The sequence below is a fragment of the Monodelphis domestica genome, chromosome 5 (assembly GCF_027887165.1).
Source record: "Monodelphis domestica isolate mMonDom1 chromosome 5, mMonDom1.pri, whole genome shotgun sequence".
NCBI classification, from domain to species: Eukaryota; Metazoa; Chordata; class Mammalia; order Didelphimorphia; family Didelphidae; genus Monodelphis; species Monodelphis domestica.
This window is the reverse complement of record NC_077231.1, coordinates 60,068,861-60,094,696: the sequence shown is the minus strand read 5'-3', so window position 1 is coordinate 60,094,696 and position 25,836 is coordinate 60,068,861. Positions and strand designations below refer to the sequence as shown.

Genomic DNA, 25,836 nt, shown 5'->3' with positions numbered 1-25,836 from the left:
CATATTTTCCATTTTGAACATCTATGATTTTTTACTATGTTTCTTGACAATGCTTCATTGAGATTGGTTACCTGTGATTCAAGGTAATATTAATTTTGAGATATTTAAGCAAAAGAAAAAATGGTTTTCAAAAATGACATAATGAATGATGAAAAAAGGAGGGATAAGGGTGAGGTGTTAAAACAAAGGAGTTTATGAGTTCTATCTCCTTATATTAGAAAGATGAGTAAAACATATGTGGGGAGGGGAGTTGAAGTTGGTGATATAAATTATATAAATAAACTTAAAATCTTTGTTAGAAAATTCAGTGGGAATCTATAAGAACCCTTTGAAGAAGGGAGAACAAGAAAAAGTAACATGAGAAAGAACAGACTTTTCAATCAATTGGAACAAGGTAGATTTTATTTTGATAGTTTTCAGATTAATTAATATAAAGAACATACTTTAAAACAATTCAAGAAAATCTTTTTTGTTGTTGTTGTTTTTAGGGATTAAATTCATTACAACCTAGTATCTTGAAAAGACAAAGTATGGAAAAGTCCACATATGGATGGTGAAAGAAAAACAGAGGAAGGGGAAAGCATGGTGAAGTACTTAAATCCACTCACAAAAGCAGATTTTCTCTCTCTCTCTTTCTGTCTTTCTTTCTAAAAAGATGTGATCACACCTAAAGCAGGATCTTGTTGTTCTTGGTAGGAAGAACTCTCTAAAGTAATGTTAATATGCAACTTCCTTGATTTTCCTTACTCTCTTTTCTTTTTCTTTTGCAAATTCTTAAAGACACTATGCAATGTTTTCTACTATATGTAGCACAAATGATAATGGACTAATCACCATATTCCTTAACCATATAATAACTTTTAGGACTTTGCTGATGTTAACAATAAAACACACTATTAAATATTTTCCAACTTTGTTTTTTGGAAATTGAACTTACTATTGCTTGGCCACATAATTTCTGAACATGGAAGATATAAAGAAGCTAAGCTGAAGGAGGGAAATGAAGGACTAAACATTGAAGTACAATAAAATATAATCATAAGTAGAAGGGGCATTGATACAATGGTGGAAGGAAGGAATGCACATCCATTGATCACCTTAGCTTTTTTTGAACATTCAGAAGCTTCTGTTAAATAATTTAGTCCAATATGAGACTAAAAGAGGAAACTTACTAAGACTATCTTGTTATTGACAGTCAGATTGACAAAAGTAGGTGGTTAGCATGAAGACGAAACCAAAGACGAAACCAAATTGAATTCTAGAGGTTGCTTCTTGTCAAGACTTGTGACCAAATTAACAGCATCAAATTTCAGAACTGTTGACCTGGGAGCAAGCAAACACTTCTTTAAAAATTCACAGTATCCTCCATGTAAATTTATTTTTTTTCTATTAGTAATACCTTGAGAAATTAAATGAGTTGCATTCATTTTTATCACATTTGTCTCTGTCACAGAAACCTATATATCCTCTTCTTTGATATGTTATTTTTATCATGAAAGTGAGCATTAGCATGTTACTTAAGACCATTTAATTATATTTCATTTTCTGATCTTTATCATTCTTTCCATTACAACCAAAAAAAGAATAACACATGTACCACTTTGGATTCTTTTTTTTTCCTGGGGTCACAACTACAAATGTGCATTCTTCATATTGTCATGAAGGAATACCAAAAGGGAGGTAGTCCAGCCAGACATTTATAGTAAAGGGTAACAAATGGGCAGACCACAATCTTCCCTTTTACCCAGGTCAATATTTTTCAGTTTGGTCCCTCCTATCAGATCTTGGGTTACATTGGCATAACCTTTGAGGACCACACAAATCTTTCTGCCATGATTAGGAACCAAAACAAGATTTTAAAGTTAAAACATTAGTGGGAAGCTTTAGGTTACTGGTTTCATTCCACCTAGAAGAACTATCTAACTTTTGAGAGGCAACATAGTTCAGTGGAAGTAGTACCTGATTTGATGCCAGAAAACTTCAGCTCAATTCTCATTTCTTAGCCTTACTATCTATGGGTGTTGGGCAAATTAGTTAAATTAAAACTTCTTCAAACCTCAGTTTCTTTATCTGAAAAATGTAGGGTTGACCTAGGTGATTTCAAAATTCCAATTGAAATCTACATCTAGTATTCCTGGTACTAGAGACCAATTTTACAAGTTAGGCAGTGTGACCAACCCAAGGTCATCCAGGCAATACCCAAAAGATGGGACATAAGGTATGATACCACAAAAAAGCTCTACTCAGCATATTGCCCAGTTCCAGGAGAGTAACATGCTTCCCCTTCAATAAGAAAGTCAAATACCCGTTATGTCAATGACATTTCAAGTCATAAATAATTTACTACTTTCTGTGGGTGAAGAATTGTGATAAAATTATAAGTACATAGAATTGCAACTGGGACTACCAAAGCGATCTCCTCCCAGTCCTATATAAAGCATCTCATCTGACCCATGATCATTCAGCCTCTACTTGAAAGTGATGTGTTAGGCAACTTACTATCTCCCAAAGCAATGCATTTCATCTTCATATTTCTCTAATGGATCAACAAACATTTATTAAGAACATTCTTCATGCCAGGCATTGTATTAAGTATTGGAAATACAAAGAAAAGCAGAAAGACATCTCTGTCCTGCAGATGCTTATATTTTGATGGGAAGAGACAAATTATAAACAAATAGATACAAACATGATAAATCCAGAGTTAGTTGAACACAACCTTACAAGGGAAGTTTTCCTTACATTTAAATGTAATCTACCTCCTTGCAATTTTAGTAATTGTGTCTAATTTTATCCTCTGGGATCAATATTTGATGAATTAATGGAAAAATGAATATGATCTGAGACTATTAGGCTCTGAGAAATTTTGTAAAGAATTTCACATATTTTCTGGTAATTTCCAAATAATAAAAGCTCTGTTACCATATATTACTAATCCAGAATATTTGTGCTATGACTACAAGCATGGCAAAAGAATTTACAATAATTTCAACCATATCTTTCTCTCAAACTCAAAAAAGTCATCCATTTATAAAAAAGCTCAGCTGCTTCCACCAGAATATCTTATTACATTCATCAATTTGTCAAGTTCTAGAAAAAAGTAGCTTTTCTTCTTTTCTTTTGTATATATCTAAGGACTGAAGAGAAGACAGAAAGAAAGCAACTCAAAATTGCTAATGAAATTGAGACTATCATTAAAGCATGTTTCATTCCAATTGTTTATTGGACATTTCAAGTTGGTTATGCCATAAGCATCTAGAAAGTCAACGTGTTGGGGGCAGCTAAGTAGCTCAGTGGGAAAAAAGGAGGAAGGGAAGAAGGAGAAGGAGGAAGAAGAGGAGAAGGAGAAGGAAGAAGAGGAAGAGAACAAGAAGAACAAGAAGAAGAAGGAGAAGGAGGAGGTGGAGAATCAGTTGTCAAATTTTGTTTCTACATCCACAAAACTTCTTGTATCATGTCTATCTTGAATTTTTGCAATAGCCTCCTTTTTTATGTTCTACCTCATCTCTCCCCTTCCCACAGCCAAAATTATCATTCTAAAACATAGATCTAAACACATTCTCCCATTCAATAATTTCCAATGACTTCCAATTGCCTCTAGAATCAAAGAAAAAACTAGCTTTCCATACTTTAAGGCACATGTTATCTTTACAAAAAATAATTGCCTGCCTTACCATTTTCATGGGTTTTCTATTAAGTATCGAATGAGATAGCATATGCATATATATTAAGACAATTGTAGAGAACTTACAGATATAAGTATTATTTTTGTTAGGTTGTTTTACTTTACTTTGGGAAACCCTATGATGTTATAAGTAATGTGGTACAAAATAAAGAAGAACTTCATCTGGAGTCAGGATGCCAAGGTTTTAGTCATAGATTTGATAAATACTAGTTCTGTATGACCTTGGGTCAGTCACCTAAAATCTCTGAGACTCATTTTCTTCATTTATAAAATGAAGGGATGAAAGTGTAGGCTTTAATTTAAATTCTGCTAGTTTACCCTGTATAATTCAGAAGACTGTGAATACAATTGCTCTCAAGCATTAAAAAATAAAAAAAATACATAAAACTTTAGCTCTTCATGGATGAAATCCTTTCCTTTTTATGAATCTATTAACCTTAATCTCATTCAGAAATAGTAGGCAACATTGTCATCAATTGGATAGCAAACTTCCTGGTTGTACAGTCACCAAATGCCAGATTTCCATTCCTAGTTTGCTGCCAGAGATCCAAAAATAATTTCTAACATCATATCTGAACTTTGTTATAATTATTCTGAATGAACTAGCAAAAAAATAGGGAAGTAAGATATGGCATGAAAAGATAACAAAAGCAGCTTGGAATTATTGTTATTATTCAGTCATGTATGACGCTTTGTGACTCCATTAACCATATTGTTCATGGGGATCGGGGTCCTTGATAAAGATACTGGGGTCATTTGCCATTTGCTTTTCCAGGAGATTAAGGGAAATAGAGATGAAGCCTGGGATTGATCACACAGCTAATAAGTGTCTGAGACTAGATTTGAACTCAGAGCTTCCTGACTCCAGACCCAATGCTCTATCCACTGAGCCACCTATCTGCCTCAAATTCTTAGGATGCCCCAAATCCATAGTTGTGAACAATATTATTTAATAGATTAATTTCAATAAAGCACTTCAACAAAATTCTATTCCAAAGACTAGTTACAATAAAGAATCTGGTTCGCCATGTTGGAAAGTCTTCAAGCATGTGCTCAAATCATTAATTATAACAAGATAATTGTAAGAATCTTGACTCTTAGATAATGGTTTTAAGGGGAGGAGACATAGAGCCCTAAGATATATATATATATTTTGAAATAACATACAATTCTGGGCTAGCCATTTCAACCCTTTGCCTCAGTTTCCTCATCTAAAAAGTGAAAATTTTATACTTTAAATCTTAGTCTAAAAACTACAGATAATATAAGAAAAGAATCAAAAAGGGCCTGGGTATATTATATGTAACTTTCAGGAGGATTTTAGGAAAAGCATTAATAAAAATCACAAATGATGAGAAGACACACTGATGTGTTGGGATCTATCCCAGTGGAGAAAGTACAAATTCTGGTTGCTGAGATCATGGACTCATATGAGAGCAACTATTACTGATAATTCAGAGTCATCAACAGCAACAAACAATTCGATGAAAAGTAAAATCAGAACACATAACTCGAGAGTTTCTAAGTATTTGGAGGTCTAAAGCAGAAATAGAAATTTAAGATCTCTAAGCATAAATTGTGACTCTCTCCTACTCTTAATCTCTTTTTGGTGACCCAGATATCAACTATCAAAAAAGAATAAGAGATATGCTTCCCCTATCCAAGCCATATATCACTCTATTTAATGAAACCACTTACAATATAATGAAATCATTTATAGAATATATAAAGTACTTTCTCTTTGTGTTTTTTGTACTTAGTCCATTGAGATAAAAGAGTAAAGAATTTATTTTAAACTGGGGTCATTTAATTTCTTAGAAGGAACGTCAGAGACCATCTAATCTAACCCTCTCACAAATACAAAATAGGAAAACTGAGGCTCAGGGATGTTATGCGACTCATACAAAGTCACAGAGACATTCGTCATCAGCCATGGGATTTGAGAGGAGATCCTCTAATACCAGAATCAGCAACATTTCCACTGTATCACACTGTCCTTCCACTCTTCTTTCTTCCCCACATTTGTTTCATGTCCACAGGCACATTTCAGAAATGATACAATTATCGAGCATAAATTAAGTCAAAGCAATGCTATTTGCACCAGTTGTCTGCATCTTCAAGTGGAAGTGAAATCTGGGTCCAAATTGCTCGGCTAATTAATTAGCTCAGTTTTCAACTTCACATTATGGGAATAGTTTTAGCGGTCAGCTATGTTCTGAGGCTGTTATACTTCTTGGTGGTTTGAAAAAACTGGTTTGTCTGATGCATACACAGACTGCTTTGGATAATATACATCGGAGTTCAGGTGAAAAGGGAAACGCTTTATAGAGTTGGGAAAGTCACCTGAGGACACGGGCTATGATTAAGCATTGATGAGGTGATTATGTTTCTTGTAGGGACAATTGTCTGGTTAGACAGGCATAATAACCTGCAACCAAGATCAATTTACATGGAGATTAACAGAGCTATTTTGCAAGGACGGATATTTTTATCTCCTCACTAAGTGATGGACTTATTTTTAAAAACTGTCTCTCAAAATACAGCGTACACAGTAGGCATATAATAAATGTTTCGTGTAAGAAAGGTGAAAATATAACATCTTGTGGCACTAGTCTCATTTCATTGATTCATTCTGAATTATGGAGTTCATGTTATGAAGATAATAAAAATATTAATTTATGATGAGGGAAATTTCCCTCTCATAATGTGATTTCAACATTTCCTAATATGGAGCTGCTACTTTCTTTTTCTTTTTCCTTTCTTTTTTTAAACCTCTCCCTTTTGTCTTAGAATTGATACTGTCAGTTCCAAGGCAGAAAAGTGGTAAGGGCTAGGCTATGGGGGTTAATTGACTTGCCCAGGTCACACAGCTGGGAAGTGTCTGGGGTCAAATTTGAACCCAGGACCTCCCTTCTACAAGTCTGGCTCTCTATCCACTGGGTCACTTAGGTACCCTGAGGGACAACCTTAAACTACCAGATTCTGAGCTTCTTTAAATCCAAGGGCATTCCTCTAACCCCCTTCCCCCCCTTTTTTTTTGAGAGAAGGTATTATTTCACGTCTCGGGTTTTTTTTTTAAGTCTATCAAAAACCTAAATTCCACTCAGATTACTCCTGATAGATTCAGAAAGAAACCATTTATTTATGTTGGCAGTGGTGATTGAAGAGCATATTGTCACAGAGTCAGCTTACTCTCAAGGTCAGTCAGTTGAAATCTACAGGGAATTAAAATTTAGCCCAAATAGAAAGCCACAGATAATCCATAGACAGGAAGCTTAATCCAGCATTACCAATGATACTGGGGGAAAAGAGAAGAAATGTGTATTTAATCAACTATGTTACATTAAGGAGGCAAAATTAAAACCCTAGAAACTTTGCTTCCTTTATAGAATTAAATTAAATAGCAGATTTATAGAAAAACAATTTTGGTGACAGGAAAACAAAGCAGCTAGGTACTTCCTCCCAATTTGGACAAAAACCACAATGGGAAATTGCCGCTCTACCAAGATACCAATCGATTTTTATGGGGTTGTAGGCTTTAGAGTTGGAAGAGATCTTAGCAAGGACCTAGTCCAATCCCTTCTCTTTGCCAAGAAGGAAACTGAGGCTTAGAGATTGAAAAGGACATAGTTGGTGCTGCATAGGTAATATAGAGCAGTACCAGGTTTTGGATTCAGATGTTCTGGCTCCAAACCTGGTATCTATTGCACTCTTTAAGTTAGTATTTCAATTAGTGTTTCTACTTTTGGATTGATAATCAACCATCCAAGTCAATATTTGCAACTCTATTTTATTTCTTTTTCTTGACTTGTTTCCCTTTCTTCTATGCAGAAAGTTTAGAGCTTCCTGACAAGTCCCTTTAAAAATGTGCTTCTGCATCTCTGCATCATGCCCTGGACAGCTATTGCACTTAATTCAAGTTTTGATGTTGATGGCTAGCTCTCCCTATTTGACCATGAGCACCTTGTATAGCCAAAGCAATGTGATCTCCCCTTTCTTATTAGAATTAGAAAATGAACCACTAAATAAGCGGCATTGTTGGCTGCTGTGAGCAGAAGGACTGTCAGAAAAGCAGTGAGAGGAGACAAAGCAAGCTTGCCTGGCAGAGGGCAAAAGGCAGAAAAGTTATTCTCAAGGATGTCAAGAGGCCGAGTTCAGATTTCCAGAGCAACAAGGGCAGAAAATCTCCCATTTCACTGTGCTCCTCCCCTTTGGCATGACTATCTCCAAAGCTCCAACAGACATTTTGCTCACTGAACCATGCACACAGTTTCAATTTAAAACCCGGTACACAAATGCAAGCATCTCCAGGGACGATGGAGCAGAAGCTGATCCAGCAGTTGATGGACAGAATGATGCCTTTGCTGACAGCCCTGGTTCACCTACTGAATGTGAGCATGATGAAGGTGAAGGGGTAGACAAGAAGGTGCTCAGCTTGGACTTTAATGAAGATGGGATTGATGACATGTTACAACCAGAGAAGAAGTGTGTGTGTACAGCTTGAACCATCAACCAGGGTGGCAGGCAGGCAGCATTTTGGAGTCTTTTTCTCTGTGATTGAGATTGGAAATGAACCTCCTTTTCTAGAGCTGACTTGGATGGAGAGCAATCCAGAGTGGAAAAAAATAGGATGATTATCTTTATCCAGAATCCCTCAAATCAAAGAAAGTCACTCCCACTCAATTTATTATTCATTTTGTTTTGGTTTAGACTTGTGAAGGAGGGTGGTGTATATCCAGTATCAAACTCCATCTACTAATGCAAATCATAAAATGATAGGTCTAGAGGGGGAAAGGGACCCCAGAGACCATCTAGTCTAGCCTTTTTCTTTTAAACACGAGGAAACTAAAATTTAAAAAAAAATAGCTTAATGAGTTGCCCCATATCACACAACTAGTAAATAGAATAGGCAGGATTTGAAACTAGATCTTCCTGATTCCAGGTTCACATTGCCTTCCTTGCTATTGGCAAGTCCTATTTGGGCAACTCATCTGTAATTTATTGATTTAGTAAATTGCTCAAGATACTGAAAACTGAAGTGCTTCACACATGATCACACATTTGTTATGTGATATAAACATGGCTTGAACCTGGATTCTTCTGAGCCCAAAGCTGGCTCTGTCCTTTGCTATGGTGCCCTTTGAGATTTGTATATAAAGGACCAGAGAACCCAAACTATTCACTTAAGATAAGAAGAGATCTGAATCTTTGCAAGACATTAGTGGCTAAAAGTGATCAGGGCATCCATCACTCATTCTAAGAAGGAGAATCAAGTGGTGGGCTCCAAGAACAATGAGATTTCCTCTGAAACACATCATAAGAAGAGAAATATATATTTTTAAAAATTCTCTTATGTTGAAGAAGAGAAACATTTGAGAAAGTCAATCAATGAAATAGTATTTAGCCACTTGTTAGCCTGGAATACAGAGAGGTCACCTCTAAGTACTAGTTGGAAATGGATATTTCAATATCTAGATCTCTAGCTCAATAGCATCAACAATTTTTCTTTCATAACCGCAGATTCTTAGTGAAAAAATTATTTTCAGAAAACAATTTGAACTATACTAGTAGGAAATTTGATTATTATTTTAATTTAAAAGAAAAATGTACTAAATGTGATTATGCTAATCTCTCTAAATCTTTGAAAGTGAATAGATTTACTCAATTATGATTATCCTTAGGACTGAATATAGTGAGCTAATAAATTTAGGATCCTACTACTAGGATGGGCTAAGATTTAGTACATTTTCTACGGAGGAGTGCCAAGATCTGAATTTAAAGTGGACCATCAAGATCCGATATTCACTCAGAGAATATAGAATGTAAGTGAGGGCATTTTTTAATCTTTATAGTCTCTAGACAAGTAGGTAATCAATGGGTATATTCTTGTTGCATTGAAATGAAACTGACTCATTTGGGGTGGATTAGAAATTCAAGTCATAGGCTGTTTGATTCTCTCTCCACATCTTTTCATTGAGTGTGTTCTTTATTGAATTTGGGGTAAGCTGCAACTGGGCTGATTCCAACTCTGCCAGTTCTGACCCTTCTCTTTTTCCTTCCCTATGAAGATAGATCACTTTATGAGGGAAAACAAGATGGTGGTTCTCAACATGAGGAAAAATATGTAGAAGTTTTCACAGTTGGTCACATGCTTAAACAGTTTTTATAGCCAGAGGTTAAGGTGGCTACCCCCTGCCCCGCTCCTTTTTTAGATGCTCACAGAAAACTGTTATTTCTTTTTTCTCTTTTTTTGGGGGGGTCTAAGGGGAGGCATCTAATTTCCAACCTGTGGTTTAGATAAGCAAGTCCATAATTTGTGAAACTAATAGAATAATTAATTGGCACAGTCACTTTCATTTAAGGAGGATAATTCTTTAGAGATGAAAACGAACATAATTATGAGTCCCTGATAATGACTTTAAATATATGCAATATTAAGTTAATGAATGCACAGTCACTTACACATGCTAATAAAAAAACACAGAAAAAAGTAACACTGACATGCAATGATAAGAAAGAAAAAAGGGAAGCACATCATAACATAATTTTTCTTTTTCTTTTTTTCTTTGGAAAAATGGACACACATAACTAGAGTACAAATAATTGAATAATATAAAATGCAATAATATCACACCACCTGACAACACTGCAGTAATAGCACAGTGACTTACTGGATGACAAATATGTCCTTGCGTCTAAAGAAAAATGAAGAGTATCTGGAAGTAAAGATTCATTATTGATTTAGTAGATGAACACACACTCCATTGTTCTCAGGGTTGTTGTTTTTTTCTACTTTTAGAAAATGTGCACAGAATTTGTTAAGGTCTTCATTATCCTCCTACGACATTTATTGCCTGTTGGATTCAGACAATACGGATGGCTTGAGAGTGGACAGTAAGTCCTGGTTGAAAAGTCAAATCAGTGTCAGATTTCTGCCATGGAATTGACATCGATGAAAATCAAAACAGTAATTTTGCATATGAAGATTTTTTTTAGCATCAGTTCAAGCTCTAAGTCATGGCAACCTTATAGTTTTGTAAGAGTAGTACTAGATCTATAACTGTTCTCTCCCTAACACCTCTCCCTCTTCTCCCAATGCAACTCCTTCCCAGCCAGATGAACATTTAAAAGAAACAGATCAGGAGCCTTTTATCTTGGTGCCCTCCACAGTTTCCAGTGGCTGGCAGGCTCTTCTGATAGGATATTATAGGACATTTCCCATTTAAAGCCATCTACCTTTATTAATCTTAGCTAGATTACTGAAAGCAAAGCCAATGTATGAAAATTCAGCATTTAACAAGAGACAAATTAGTTTAACAGTCATTTTCCTTACAAAAGGTTTAATATAATATCCCTTTAGATCAGGAGTTCTTGGACTTTTCTGGGTGCCTTTTGATAGTCTGTTAAAGCCTCTGGTCCTCTTCTCAGAACCATGTTTTGAAATGCTTAAAATAAAACATATAGGATTACAAAGGAAACCAATTATAGTGAAATAGTTATTGAAATATGTTAAAAATGTTCACAGACCCCAGGTTAAGAACTCGGGCTTGACCTCCTCACATGCATATAACATTTATTATAATTCAATTCTAAAACATAAAAAATTCCTTTTTAGAAGATGTAACTATTACTTGGAACAAATTTAAACCAACACCCAACATAGGACCAGAGACTCAAGAAGGAGTTAGCAAGCTAGCTAGCGATTTCTACAAATGCTCTATTTTAACAACAATCCCTAAATTCTTGTTTTAAGGATTATGGTACATTTAATCTAAAACCATTTTTTTTCTGACTAGAAATGTATAGGATCTTGAGATCATTGATCTTAGAGTGGGAAGGGACCTTGGAAATCAATCTGTTTCATTCCACTTGTTTTCTAGGTGAGAAAACTGAAGCCCAGAGTGATTAAGTAATTTGATTCATTTCAAACATGTAGTTCATAAAAGACATAGTATTTGGACCCATTTGAATGAACTCCAAATCCAGTGTTCTTTCTGCTACATTGCTTTACGTTCATTAAGTTGAGTAGCAAGGGTGACTTTGAGGAGGGGATGCTAGAGGTGTTGTCTCTCAGCTTTCTTTTCTCATCTCTCCAAAATGGATGGTTTGTGCCTAGTGTAGATATCAATATTTCCCTTTATATAGCCTCCATTAATCATTGGATTCCAACTCTGATTTATATTGAGATGCAAGAAAATGGCATCTTGCTCAGCCTGATGTTATCAGATAGGTTGGAATAGGCTGTGGAATCATCAAAAATCTCACAGAAAATGTTCAGATCATGATGATATCCAATCTTTGTTCCTTATCTCTCTAGCCTCATTCAGGCTTCTTAGTGACTTTTTTCATAATTTTATGTTTAGTCCCACATTCTATCTCTCCCTGTCCATTCCCTCGTCACCCATTAAGAAAGCAAGAAATATGATACCCATTATACAGATTCAGTTATTCAAAACATACTTCTACATTAGAATGCCTTTTCCCCTCCAATGGAGAAATCTATTGACTTACTTTTCTTAGCTCCTACTAAGGAAACTGAAATACTAGCTGAAGTGGTCAGTTACTTCCTCATCCCTCATTTTCTTAATATATTGCATCAGCAGCACTGCAGAACTATGACTTCATTAGTATTGAGCCATGGTGGGTGGACAAAATCTCTTTTTCAATGCAGAAATTTGTCATCTTAGAGAATTGAAAGAGGGTACTTAGAAATAAAAAGATTTGTTGTTGAGTCACACAGGCAGTAGATGTTAAAAGCTGGGTCTTTTGGATTTGGAGACTGGCTCACTACCCTGGCTGGCACTCTCCCGTCTCATTCTCCATTTATACTAGATCTATGATTTTTCTGGCAAAGCTATGAAACTCCCTTTACCACTGGGGATCAGCAATTCATTCAGAGAGTTGCTTGGGGCAACACAGCCAGTATGGATAGGAGAAAGTTGTAGGTTTTCCTGTTCTCAAGGCTGGTTCTCTTGCATCAAATTGTTGAAGTTTTGCTCTTGAATCTTATGTATGAGAATCTTTTTGGATGGAACCCAAGATGGTTGTATCAAATATATTTTGGCTTTATACAAATTGCTCTTTAAAGAGGATCCAGTGAATTTATATAAGAAATTCTGGCTTGGGCAAATCACTTAGTCTTTCTGGGTCTTGATTTACTCATTTATATACTGAAGACATTAGTCTGATGCCCTTCTAGCTTTAGCTCTTTGATCCTATGAAGACCTATCAGTATTTAATGAGAAACATGCAGAAATCCTTTTCACTTTGCCTCAAGGATAAAAAACATCTTTATGGCATTGAATATATGGCAAAAGTGAGTTGTTTGTCACTTTCAAAAAAGAATATATCATATTAATTAATGACATATTTAATATAAACAAAAATGAATAGATTTAACATATATATATGTGTGATACATGTGATTGGTCTGAATTTTCCTTAAAATTACATTCTTTTCATGCCTCGTGTCTATTCAGCTATAATTGAGAGGCTACGGCAAAGAAAAGATGGAATCGTGATGAAAAATACCAAAAACCGCTGGTATTGAAATTAACAATAGAACTTTGTGGGGAATTGAATATTTCCAAAGAGTAATTGTTTTACTTGGGAACTGTGTCCATAGGGCTACTCAGGAACTGATTAAAGCTTCAGTCACTTAGGCAGAAAGACTTTGCCATAAATCTTTGTCCAGATTACACGGAAAGCTTCCTAATTAGTTTCTCTGTCTCCTATCTCTCTTCAGTCAGTTCTATACAGGATGTTTCAGAAATAAAAAACAAATCAAGAATTTTGAGACACTCTATAAATGGCCAGCAAAGTGACCCCCACTACGTCCATCATAGACCTAGATCTGACTTGGTAAACTCCAGTGGCTCCATATTGCCATATGATGAAATATCAACTCCTTTATTGACCCTTCAAAGCCCTTCACAATCTACTCCCAGCCAATCTTTCTAATCTCATTGTTCAATACTCCCCTTCTTCTCTCTAGGATCCAGGGAAACCAGCCGTCTCTATATTCTGTCTGTATGCCTTTGACCCAGCTATCCCCAGGTGTGGAATGTACTTCCTCCTCACCTCTACTTTTCAAGAAGCAGCTCTTTCTACAAAAGTGGCTTTCCTGGAGCCACCCAACTACTCATAATCTCCCTTTGAAATTTACTTGTATTTAACTCTTTTGTACTTACACTCTTTGTATTCTCCATAGAATTGTATACATGCTTTACATGCTTATTTCATTTTATTTTGAAAAAAAAAAAACCCTTACTGTCTGTGTTGGAATCAGTACTAAGCATCGGTTACTGATGTAAGGTCTCCACAGTTGGGGCTAAGTGACTTGCTCATGGTCACACAGTTAAGAAGCTTCTGAGGCTAGATTTTGACCCAGGACTTTCTCATCTCTAGGCTTGGCTTTCAATCCACTGAGCCTTCTAGCTGCCCTTCACACCCATATATATATATATATATATATATATATATATATATATATATATATATATATATATATATATGCGCGTATATATAATTTGTACCTCCCTCAGCACCTGAAGCCCCCTCATTTTGGAGTGTCCATTTGCCAAGCTAGTCCCTTCTCCAATTTCTGAGTTTGACCCAGACCTCCATTTTGGAGAGGGGTCCTGACAAAGCAACCTTTATTCTTCTCACAGTAACACTTTTGACTTCATCACCACACTCCAGCAGGAGTCCCGTCATTCTCCCTACTCTTCAACCCCCTTTTGTGTTTTGCCTCCCCCCGTTAGAATGTAAGCTCCCTGAAGGCAGAGATGATGCCATGCTGCCCAGCGGAATGATTGATCCAGTCCAGGATATCATTACAAAGGACTAAATGATTTACCCCCAGGATTTGAATTTGAGAAATATCCTAAAATTTCAAAGAATGTAAGGGCTTGCTGTCCTATGAGGCTTCTTACACTTTCCATAAAATTATCCCTAAAAAAGGGGTCCTTGGTTAGCCATTTAAACTAAAAAATAAGTTTAATTAGGAATTCTTTGCTTTCTTGTCTGAGTATTTGGAAACCTATGTGCATTCCATTGTGATATATCTATTCATGAAAAACTTTCCTCAGTGCGATTCATCTTTTATTGAACTAAATTAAGATAAAATGATGGATCACTTCAGTGTAATTGAATGATAAGAAATTGCTGTGGAAATAACAGTGCTACATCGCAAAAGGATGAAACCGGTAATGTAGAAAGACATTTGTAAATAGAGTGAGAGGTTGCTTTCTGTTCTCTTTGGGGTAAAAGCAAAGGCACTGATCTAAGGAAACATGATGTGAGGATAGACCTCAAAGTGCAAAGAACTATAGCAGAAGAGAACAAAATAGACAAAATAACTTTTTTAAAGCAATGCTTGAGAAAAATTTGGAACCTGGAATGCTAGTGATTCTCTACTTTCTAGATGATTCATTAACTGAGCCATCATTTATTAAATACCTATGAGGTATTTTGATTCTTCTGAAGCAGTAAAAATTTTACATTTTTCTTTTATTCGGGAGACAGCATGGCATAATAAATAGAGAACCAGCCTTCAAAACCAATAGGAATTGACAGACTTACCTCTGATACATGTAGGATGTGTGATCCTAGGCAAGTCACTTTCTCTTGAACTGTTCTAGGCATTTCTCTAAGATTCTAAGTTGAAGAGAAGGGGCCACTCTTGGAGCTCCCTATACCAATGAAACCCCAGGTTCAGACCTTATTCCTATTCTATTCTTGGTAAATCATTTTCATTTTATCACTATCCATCTTTCCTTTACCTGAAAATCTCATTTATTCTCTTGGTTTTGTCTATAACTTCTAGTTAGACCATTCTCAGATCTCTAGGTCTAACTCTGACAATCCTTGTGAGATCCAGACCCTTCTCTCCAAGCACCTATAGATAATCTCTATCAGGATTTTTCCCTGACACTTACAACTCCACATGTCCACCAACTGAGAGCATTATTGTTTCCTTCTCAGGTTATTCTAATTTCTGATAAAAACAGTAAGATTTGGTAATTAGATCTGCAGGGAGAGTGGGAGTGAAGGGGCAAGGATCCCAAGAATATTATGAATCTGCTTGACTGGAAAGCAGGTAACAAAAACAGGGAAATATAGAAAAGGATTCTTTTGTTGGGGTTTCCTTTCTTTGCTTTTATGGGGAAGAGAATTAGTTCTAATTTGGACATGTGGAGCTTGAGCTTCTATGGAACACCTGTTTAACAATGTCTAACAAGTAGTTGGTGAAGAGATAGAAGGCTGGGCTTGGACTCAGGAAGACCTGAGTTGTGTGACTTGGAGGAGTCACTTTTAATCTTTTTGGATCTCAGTTTCCTGAAAATATGGATAATAATAGCTGCTCCCTTGCAGAATTATCATGAGAATCAAATGAGATAACATATTTAAGTGCTTTTCAAATTGTAGCACTATAATAATATGAGTTGTGATTAGCAATAATAGCACACATATATTATCTCATTTGGAATGTGTGTGGTAATTGCCATAGGTATTATTATCCTCATTTTTGCCTTTGATGAAACGGAGGTTTAGAGATCAGAAATGACTTACCCAGAATCACATAGCTAGTAACTACCAGAAACAGGATTTGAACCCCAATCCTCTTGACTTGAAATTTATGACTCTCTATTATGTCACACAGCTCACCTTACCAAGTCCCATTGATACTACTTCTGTAATATCTCACATATCTGTACCTTCCTTTTTATTACTGCCATTATCACCCACTTCAGTCACAGCAATAGCCTCTTACCATATCTTCTGATTTGTCCCCCTCTAATCCATCCTTCATCTTTTTTATGCAAACATCTGTGGTTTTTTATTTCCTCTTTGCTCAAAAACTTTAAATAGTTCTCTGTCATCTACTGGGTCAAGTTTAAATTTCTTTCTCAGCATTCAAATCTTTAATTTTTGATATCTTACCCTTTTTGTGTTGGCTTCTATTCCCTTCCATGTGTTTATGATACCTTCAAAATTCTTTATGTTCCCAGAACACACTCTGCATTTCCCCACCTCCATACGTTTGCCATACTATTCCCTATTCCTGTAATATCCCCTCTCTTTCAATCTTCCAGAGGTTGACTTCTCCTTTAAACCTCCACTTAAATGCCATTACCTCTAGCAAGCTTTCCTTGACTTGTCCCTAGTTGGTAACAGATCCTTCCCTTCCTCATTGCCTTTTTATGACTTGTTAGATGGACTACTGTGTCCTGTAGTGATTGGCATGTGGCTATTTGCCAATGAGAGACATCATTTTGTCAGAAAGATCATAAAATTTTAGCATCTCACTCATTTTTGATAGATCTGCATCTTATCATCTGAATGTCAATTTTTATTGACCTGTTATTGAAGTCATTTTCTGAAATCCTAGTAGCTTGTAGTGCATCTAAGTACAAAGATTATCAGTAACATCATTAACCATCTGTAGTAACGCACCAAATTCTAACTTCCTTGACTTTTTTGCCTCTTTTTGGATTCCCAGTGCCCTAGCACAGGGTTGGTACTCAATAAATGTTTATTCATTGATCAACTAATAGGAGTACTCAAGGACATTGACAACTGGCCATTGCTTTGATAAGTTCCAATGGGGAATCCAATAATAGAACCTGGGGGACAGTCATGCATCACATACGAATTATATAATGTATATGTGTACACAAATATTTGTCTATTAAGGATAGAGAGGCAGTATAATACAGTGGACTGAGTGCTAGTTTTCAAGCCAGGAGGAATTGGGCTTCCACCCCTTCTGTCTCCTGGCTGTGTGATTCTGGGTCAGTCAAGGTATGGACTAGCATTGATAAAGGTGATTTTCTATAACAATGGAATCAAAGGTCAAATCCCCATCCCATTTTTGGATTTTAAAAATGGAAGCGTAAGCAATGAATATTGAAAAGACAACCAATCAAATAAATCAAATTAGTGGCTATGCTACTGCATTCCTGAAAATTTCTAAAGCAATATTTAGGAATTTCTTAGCACAAAGTAACCTCAAATGGAAAAAGTCACCCTTATATGAATTAAGTATACAGGTAAAATGATAGTAATTAAATGATAATTAAGTGAAAATCAACTTATCTTCAGTTCTCCAGTGTTTTGTTTGTTTTTCGACTTAATAACAGTGAATAAACTTCACTTTGTCACAGTTGGAGAGATAGCTTGTCAGATGACATTTCTTTTCACAGCATGGATCAGATATATTTAGATTTATTAGAAATATCTACACAAAGTCAGCCTATAATTTACACCCTCAGCTTCTGCTTATTACAATCACAGTTAATTATCTTCTTTCCTTGTCCTGACTTCCCATGTCGTCACCTTAGAGACCATAATAATTGCGTGTTTGAGTCTTATATAAATTCAGTTTTCCCCATGTCTACTGAAGAATCATTCTCTAGTCTATGTCCCAGGACTCCCCCAAAGTCCCATGATTTCAGGTCTTAACAAGACCTGAAACAATTTCTGTCAGGTCAGTAAAGATTCATTTTTTAATCCCCTACCTTCTATCTCAGAGTCAATACTAAGTATTGGTTCCAGGGCAAAAGAGTGGGAGGGTTAGGCAATGGGGGTTAAGTGACTTGTCCAGGGTCACACAGTTAGAATGTGTCTGGGGTCAAATTTGAAGCCAGGATCTCCCATTTCTAGGTCCAACTCTTTCTCCACTGAGCCATCAGGCTGCACTGAGATGAATTGTTAAAATAGCACCTTTGATTATGAAAACATTTTCATCTTGGAATACATATTTGAGGGATGACAAATTATTACAAGTAGTTCTTTTTTAATCACCAAGAATTTTAGAATTTAATGCAGTATATGCATTTTATTATTATGTATTTTTATATTTTAACTTTGTATTTTGTTTTAAAATATTTTAACTTCTTTTTATATAGTTTCTAATTCATTTTTAGAATCCTGATAAAACTGAACATTAAAATATGTATTTTTAAGCAAGACTTTCATATTATAGAAATGATTCAATTGCTGGAAAGAGCAATGAGTTAAATTTAGTGATGATTAGACCCTCTTAAGAATGTGGGTATTTTTGCATACTTTGATGGACAACATCTACCCAATATAATCCGCTTCTTGACATTATTTGTAAATCTTCATCAAGCAAGCATTTTTTTAAAAGCTTCTTTGTCGCTGGAAGTGATATTTTATATTTCTTTTTGCCTACGTCTTTACTGCTAAAAATAAGAAAGATTAAGTGATTCTCTGAACACTAGTGAGAAGAGTGTGGAAGAGGGAGGTCACCCTTTGAAAGATGATCTGAGTGACCTGTGTAAATAAGAGTACCACAAACACTTCCAACAAGCATAGGTCAGAATGGGGTCATGGCTACAGACCCTTCAGACTACTGTTCTACCAAAGGAGTGTGTGCTTACCGAGTTAATCTCTCGTCCTTCAGCTCCAGGTCCGCCACTGTGATAAACTGATCTAGCTTGAATTTGGTATCAATAATCTCGGCATCCCGGGGAGAGTATGTGCCCCCCTCTTTCTGCTTCTGTCGAATTCTAGAAGAAGCACGGTAGAAGATAAACTAAGTGAAATTAGAAAAATTGCTGCTGTTTTGCAAGGAGTCTATCTATTACTTGAGAGACTTTGTAAAATGAGGATGTCTAGGAAAATGAGAAAATTGTTAAGTTGATGGATTCAATTTCCTGACCCCTGAAGTCAAACAAGGAAGTTTCAGGATAACGTACAGCAGACATAGGTAAAACAGAAATATTTTTTTTAAATGCTTTTCTAACCCCACTAGGGTCTATTCCATTATCATGTCAATGACCTGTTTTGTTTAGTCTCAATGGCAAAATGCTTCATCAAAAAGAATATAATAACTCTAATGGAATGAATGTCCACCCTTTTACATAGGCATCCCCTAGCATTGTGTCAGGCACATAGTAGGTACCTAAATAATACCAGTTGATTAATTGATTCCTCAAGCTATGGGACATTGATTTAGTCAGAGGGGTCAGAGCATTGGGGTTAATGGAACAAGGTGTATAGTTCATAGGAATAGAAATTTAGAGCTGAAAGAGTGCTTTTAAAAAAAATAGAAATTCTTACCTTCCATCTTAGAATCAATACTGTATATTGGTTCTAAGGAAGAAGAGCAATAAGGGCTAGTCTACTGAGTTATGGGATTACCCTGAGTCACATAGATAGGAAGCATTGGAGATTAGAAATGAACCCAGGTTCCCCTCCCCCCCAACTCCAGGTGTGGTGCTCTATCCACTAAGCTATGTAGATGCCCCAATAGATCCTATTTTAATACTACTAAGTGAATATTAATTAATTAATTAATTAATTATTAATATTTATTGATATTTATTTTCATCTGCCATGAGTAGACTTTGGGAGATAGTAGAAGGCAGAAGAGCCTGATGATCTCTGGTCTATTGGTTCATGAAGAATCAGACACTCTGAACAACTGAACAGTAGCACTGTCCTACACATGGTGCTGAGTACTTTTACAAATACTATGCCATTTTATCACCACATCAACCCCTTGAGGTAAATCCTATTATTATTTCCATTTTACAGTTGAGGAAACTGAGGTAGACAGCAATTAAATATCTTCCCAGAGTCATACAGCTGGTATGTATCTGAGGATGGATTTGAACTCTAGTTTTCTTGACTCAAGGTACAACAGTCTATCCACTAAGCCACTTAGGTGTTTCAGAAGTGCAATGCATCATACTACATAGGCACTATGAAGGGATACAAAGGAATGAAAGACCTAGTTCATGTCCTCAAAGAATTTAGCTCTCCTTAAGGACAAAAGGACTCAAATTCCTTTATATAAATCAAATGCATATTTGAAAACATAAATTACCAAGAAAGATCAAGTTTTCAGTTCTAGACAACAAAGGAAGGGATGATGTGACTAAGGTTTACTGGATTTGGAACCAGAAGACTTGAGTGTGACTCATGGATTTTCCATTGTTTTAGCTGTGTGACTTTGGGTGAGAAAGTTTTATCTCTGGGTTTCCATTTACTTATTTTTAAAATGAAGTTATTGGACTAGGGGGTTCCTTTAAGTTCCTGATGGGTCTAGATCCTGTGAATCTGAGTCAAAAGATGATATAAGGTAATAACTGATCAAATATTAAATTAATTGTCTGGAGAGTAATTGATGGAATTTCAAGATGAGGATAGTCAAAGAAGACTTTTGAGGGGAGGTAGGATTTGAACTTTGTCCTGAAAAATATAGGCTTGGGCTAGATTTACTGTGTGAGGAGATGAGAGGTAGGAAAGAATGGGTAGTGTTTGTTCCAGGGCAGTTGAATGGGCATGAGAAAAACTATAGAAAGGGAAAGAGGGAAGAATATTCAGGTAACCCATGACTTCTTTCATAGAATCAATATTAAATATCAGTTCCAAGGCAGAAGAGCAGTAAAGCCTAGTCAAACAGGGTTAAATGACTTGCCCAGGGTCAGATAGGTAGGAAAATCTGAGATCAAATCTGAACCCAGATCTCCCCTTTTCCAGGCTTGTCACCACTCTGTATGACCCAGCTGTCCCTTCAGCTGACATTTTGCTAGAAGAGAGAATGTAAAGGAACAATTCATGATAAGGTATATTGAGTCTGGATTAATCAAAGCCTAGAATATATTAGCCTAATGACTGCTGGTAGTAAGAAATAAAGATGATTTTAAAGGGGAGGAGGGGAAAGACAAATCAGTTGTAAGCAAGTTCCTTTAGGGTAGGGACACTGTAATTTATACATCCTAGAATCTTTCTGGCATCTAAGTCAGTATCTTGCATCTAATAATTAATAAATATCTCTGGACTGAATGAATAGCACCCTGGTGACTGTGTAGACTATATTTTTAATCTTCATTCTAAGTCATTTTATTGAATAAAAATTTATTCAGTGTAAGAGAGAAAATATATAGTCAATTCCTAAATTTTAAGAAATTTCTACTCTTCTGAGAGGATGGATCAGGATGATGCACAGATAAGTAAATCTTCTCTTTAAAAGTCTTTTTTAAAAATTTATTTAATTAGATGATTTAGAATAGTTTTCCATGGTTACAAGATTCATGTTCTTTCTCTCCCCTCACCCCACCCCATCCCGTAGATGATGTGCAATTCCATTGGGTTTTACATGTGTCATTTGTCAAGACCTATTTCCATATTATTGATAATTGCACTGGGGTGATCATTTAGAGTCTCCATCCCCAATCATTGCCCCGTCAACCCATGTGATCAATAAAAAGTCTTAACCTTAAAAAGTACCTGTATACATCTATATGTATAGAAGATGCACATGTAATTATTTTTCATGTATGTATGTATATTTATATGTAGAGGGATAACAAATGTACAGAGAAGTAAATTATATATATATATATGTATATATATCTACGTGTGCATATATTTGTACAAATATGCATGGAGCAGTAAATCTATCTGTCACATGTATATAAAATTATTTGCATGTATGTATATACATGCACAAAATAATTTCAAGAGGGAAAGAGCAGAGAGGACCAATGATGACTAGGAAGAAATGAATTGGAAGGAGTTGATCTTTAAAGGAGTTGTGCTTTGAAAAAAAGCTATTATTCTGGATGGCTGAGGTGCAGAGAGGGCATTTTCCAGATATAGAGGACAGCCCGAGACCTTAAATGACAAAACAAATTTATTAATATATTCCTTTTAGAGTTGAGGAAACTGAGGATTTGGGAGTTTAAGCAGCTTGTCCATAGTCGAACTATAGATCCATTCTCAGAATGCATCATAGAAAATATGAAGGATTAGGAAGAAAATCACTAATATTGAAATATAGCTATGTAAACATGGATATTTGTTTTTCTTTTTCAAGTTCACAGACACCCAGGTTACGAATGCCTGCTTTAGAAGAATGCAGAAACAAGGGAAGAATTTGGTGCTTTTATTTTTGTTTTTTAATATAAGGGAGATCTTCACAAATGAAGGCAATGGTAGAGGATGAGATTGGAAGTGAGAGAAGGTGTGATCTGTGCATTGAAGTCCAGGGGGACAGAGGAGTAGATGGAGGCAGTCTCTCAAAAGAAGGAAGAAGATTTGCCATCTATGTAACACTGTAAGATTTCTGAGAGTTTCTTGGACAGCAAGGTGATCAAATCGGTCAACAATGGAAGGTCAAGTACTGAAGCTGAACTTTAAACCTTTTGGCCATATAATACTAAGGATCTATTAGAAAAGACAGTGCCTGAGACACCTAAACATTTGGACACCGATTTTACTTTTAAGCACCATAGACCCACGCTGGAGAGTATGATGCTGCTTCTACATGATTGGAAAGGTAGAGGTGATAGTACAGTGGATAGAGTTTCAGACTTGGAGAAGAAGGATCTAGGTTCAATTCTGGTCTCAAACACTTCTTAGCTGTGTGACCCTGGGAAAATCACTTAATTGCATTTGACTAGCCCTTGCCTTTATCTCTTAGAGTTGTTAAGACAGAACGTAAGGGTTAAAAAAGAAATTTTAAAAGTGTGTTCTTATACTCAGAGGTATCATGTTTTTCCTTTATAAATGAGGAGGGGCCCCCTTACCCAGGAGTGCAGTGGTTTTATACTTAAATCCTCAGGGAGGAAAATGTACTTATGAAACATACTTTTAAGTCTAATCTACATTATTAATATATTTTTCATCACTTTCCTAAGTCTAGACAATCAACAAAACAATAAGTTAAACTCAAATGTTTACACTGAAAATCTAACAATTCCAAATGAAATGTCCACATTACACTCCTGTGTATAGGGGACTTCTGGTGAGGAAATTCCCTCTACCAATGCAGATAAGCAACTGATAGTCTTAAAGAAATGGACTTAGTCCTTTTAGTAATAATAATTATATAATAAATAATAATAATTAATAAGTCCTTAGGGACTTATTTAGGGACTTAGTCCCTAAATAGTCTTAAATGGACTTGTCCAATGCCAAATATAGAGGGTGTTTCCTAATACCATATTCCTATACTAACTAGTAGCATAAAATCTCATGAGCTAATTTTCTTAGAGCTAGAAGGGACTTTAGCAGGAATCTTGTCATCCCCTCATTTTACAGGTGAGGAAAATGTAAAGTTATATATGCAAAGTCCAAGGTACCTGAAGTCTGGACGACAGGAGTTCAAATTCCACCTTAGATGTGCCCTAGCGGTGTAACTAGAGAAGTCAATTAACCTCTATTTACTTAGTTTTCTTGAGCATGAAATAGGGATAATAGTAGCATGTATTTCCCAAAATGGTTGTGAAGATCAAATGAGATATTTGGAAAAGTGCTTGGCACATAGTAGATTCTATCTCCCCAACAAGGTCACATAGATACACTAGCAATACATGTATGAGTGTGTGTGTGTGTGTGTGTGTGTGTGTGTGTGTGTGTGTGTGTGCTTCAAGCACTGTACCAGGGTCTCCAAATGGGAGTGTAACATCCACTAGGTAGGAAATAACTTCAGGATTTAGAAAAACTTCAGTGAATTAGAGATTTCCCCCTATTTTTTCGCATTTCGTCTTTTAACAAGAAAAGGATAAATTATAAGGAAACAGGTTTCTAATGAGGATTTAAAAAACCCATAGAAGGGTTAGCAGAGGACTATTGCAATGTGTAATACGTTTTTTGCAAACCAACAGGACTATCCGATTACAATCACAAGACATGTTTCTAAAGATTGTCTTCAAGGAAAATTCAGTTATTTTTCTCTTACTGCTGCTCAGGCAAGGAAATTGTCTTTGTAGTTTTGAATTTTCAGTAACAAGTTCCAAAACAAAATGAGAATTATTTGCTTAGCCTTCATTTAGCCAGAAAATCAAATTAAGTGGAGACAGATATGTACAATGGAATGCAGACTGGTTCTGGAGTCATTTGGAGCTACCCACACTCTCCTCCACTTGCTAGCTGTGCCATTCTAGGCAAGTCACTTGACTCTTCTGTGACAAGAGGATGTAAAGGAAGGGGGTGGAAGGTAGTATAAGACTAGAGGGCTTTTGAGGTCCCCTCCAGCTTCAAATCTATGAACCTTGATCTGTCAAAACAGAATTGATTCTCAAGTTTTCTGGCTGATGAGACCCTTTTTGTACTTTCCCTTACTGTGTCTGGCTGGTGCTCCACAATTTTGCAGCTATGAATAACCTGGGAGAAGCAATTAAGATATGAGGGATATGATTTCAGTGGAACACACGACTAGCAGGTGAGAAAACTACGACTACCAGCGCAGGTCAACATCTTGTCCATAATTGACAGTCTTAGATATGTGTCCAGAGCACTACACTCAGCCAGTGTGAGTCAGAGAATGGACACGAACTCTGATGTGCCTGGTTCTAGGTTAAGTCTCTATCCACTAGACCATCCCACCTTTCAGAAAATTACATAAAGAGAATTTTTAAAGAGGAGTTGAATGTGGAATAATCAAGGAAAGCCAACGAAAGTTGAACTATAGAGCGTGAAGGACAAACGGCCATTGGGAGAGTTATCATCAGAAGGTGAGCATATGATGGGAATCTTGACCAGCTGCCATCCATGCCCACTAAGTAGACCATAGACCCAGTTGTAATAAAATAGCAGCATCCACTTAGAGTCTAAGAACATTGAGTCAGAGGACTCCACTGCCTCGAAAGGGGGTGGTGAGGCCAATATGCAGTCCAATTTGACATTCACTCAAATTCTTACACCAGCATGTGTGCATGATTGCATTTGTATAATATCTACTTTATCTAGAGGTTATGAGGCTCAGACGTGTACAGTCATATATGCCGAAAATATTATTATAAGCTCATCTTACCTTGCAAATGCAAAAATAGCTGCCACCAGAAGAACTATGGAGAGGATACACAAGGTAACAGAGAGGATGATTTCTACAGTTCTTTCTGACAGTCCTTCACCTGAAGGAAAAAAAAAGAGGAAATATTGAAAGAATTATTGTTTTGAATATTGAATAATTCATCATGGAATTAATGGATATAGCAACATATTCAATATTAATACTATATAATAAAATAGGAAATATTGAAATGGTTATTATATTAAATCATTATTATTTGGACTTTGTTTAAGTCAGAAAAAATAATTTGTTGGTATTTGATTTCAGAGTTATGGCAAAACTGTGTCTAACACAATGACTTTTGAAATAAATACTGTAA

General features: G+C 36.0%; 1 protein-coding gene across 1 annotated transcript in view; it reads right to left on the bottom strand.

The window, feature by feature from the left end:
- The window catches only part of PTPRQ (protein tyrosine phosphatase receptor type Q), a 336,616-nt gene that overhangs the window by 45,147 nt on the left and 265,633 nt on the right, over positions 1-25,836 (bottom strand). The window contains 2 exon segments of the mRNA XM_056798554.1: positions 19,093-19,221; positions 25,479-25,578. Coding sequence (XP_056654532.1) covers positions 19,093-19,221; positions 25,479-25,578 — 229 coding nt within the window.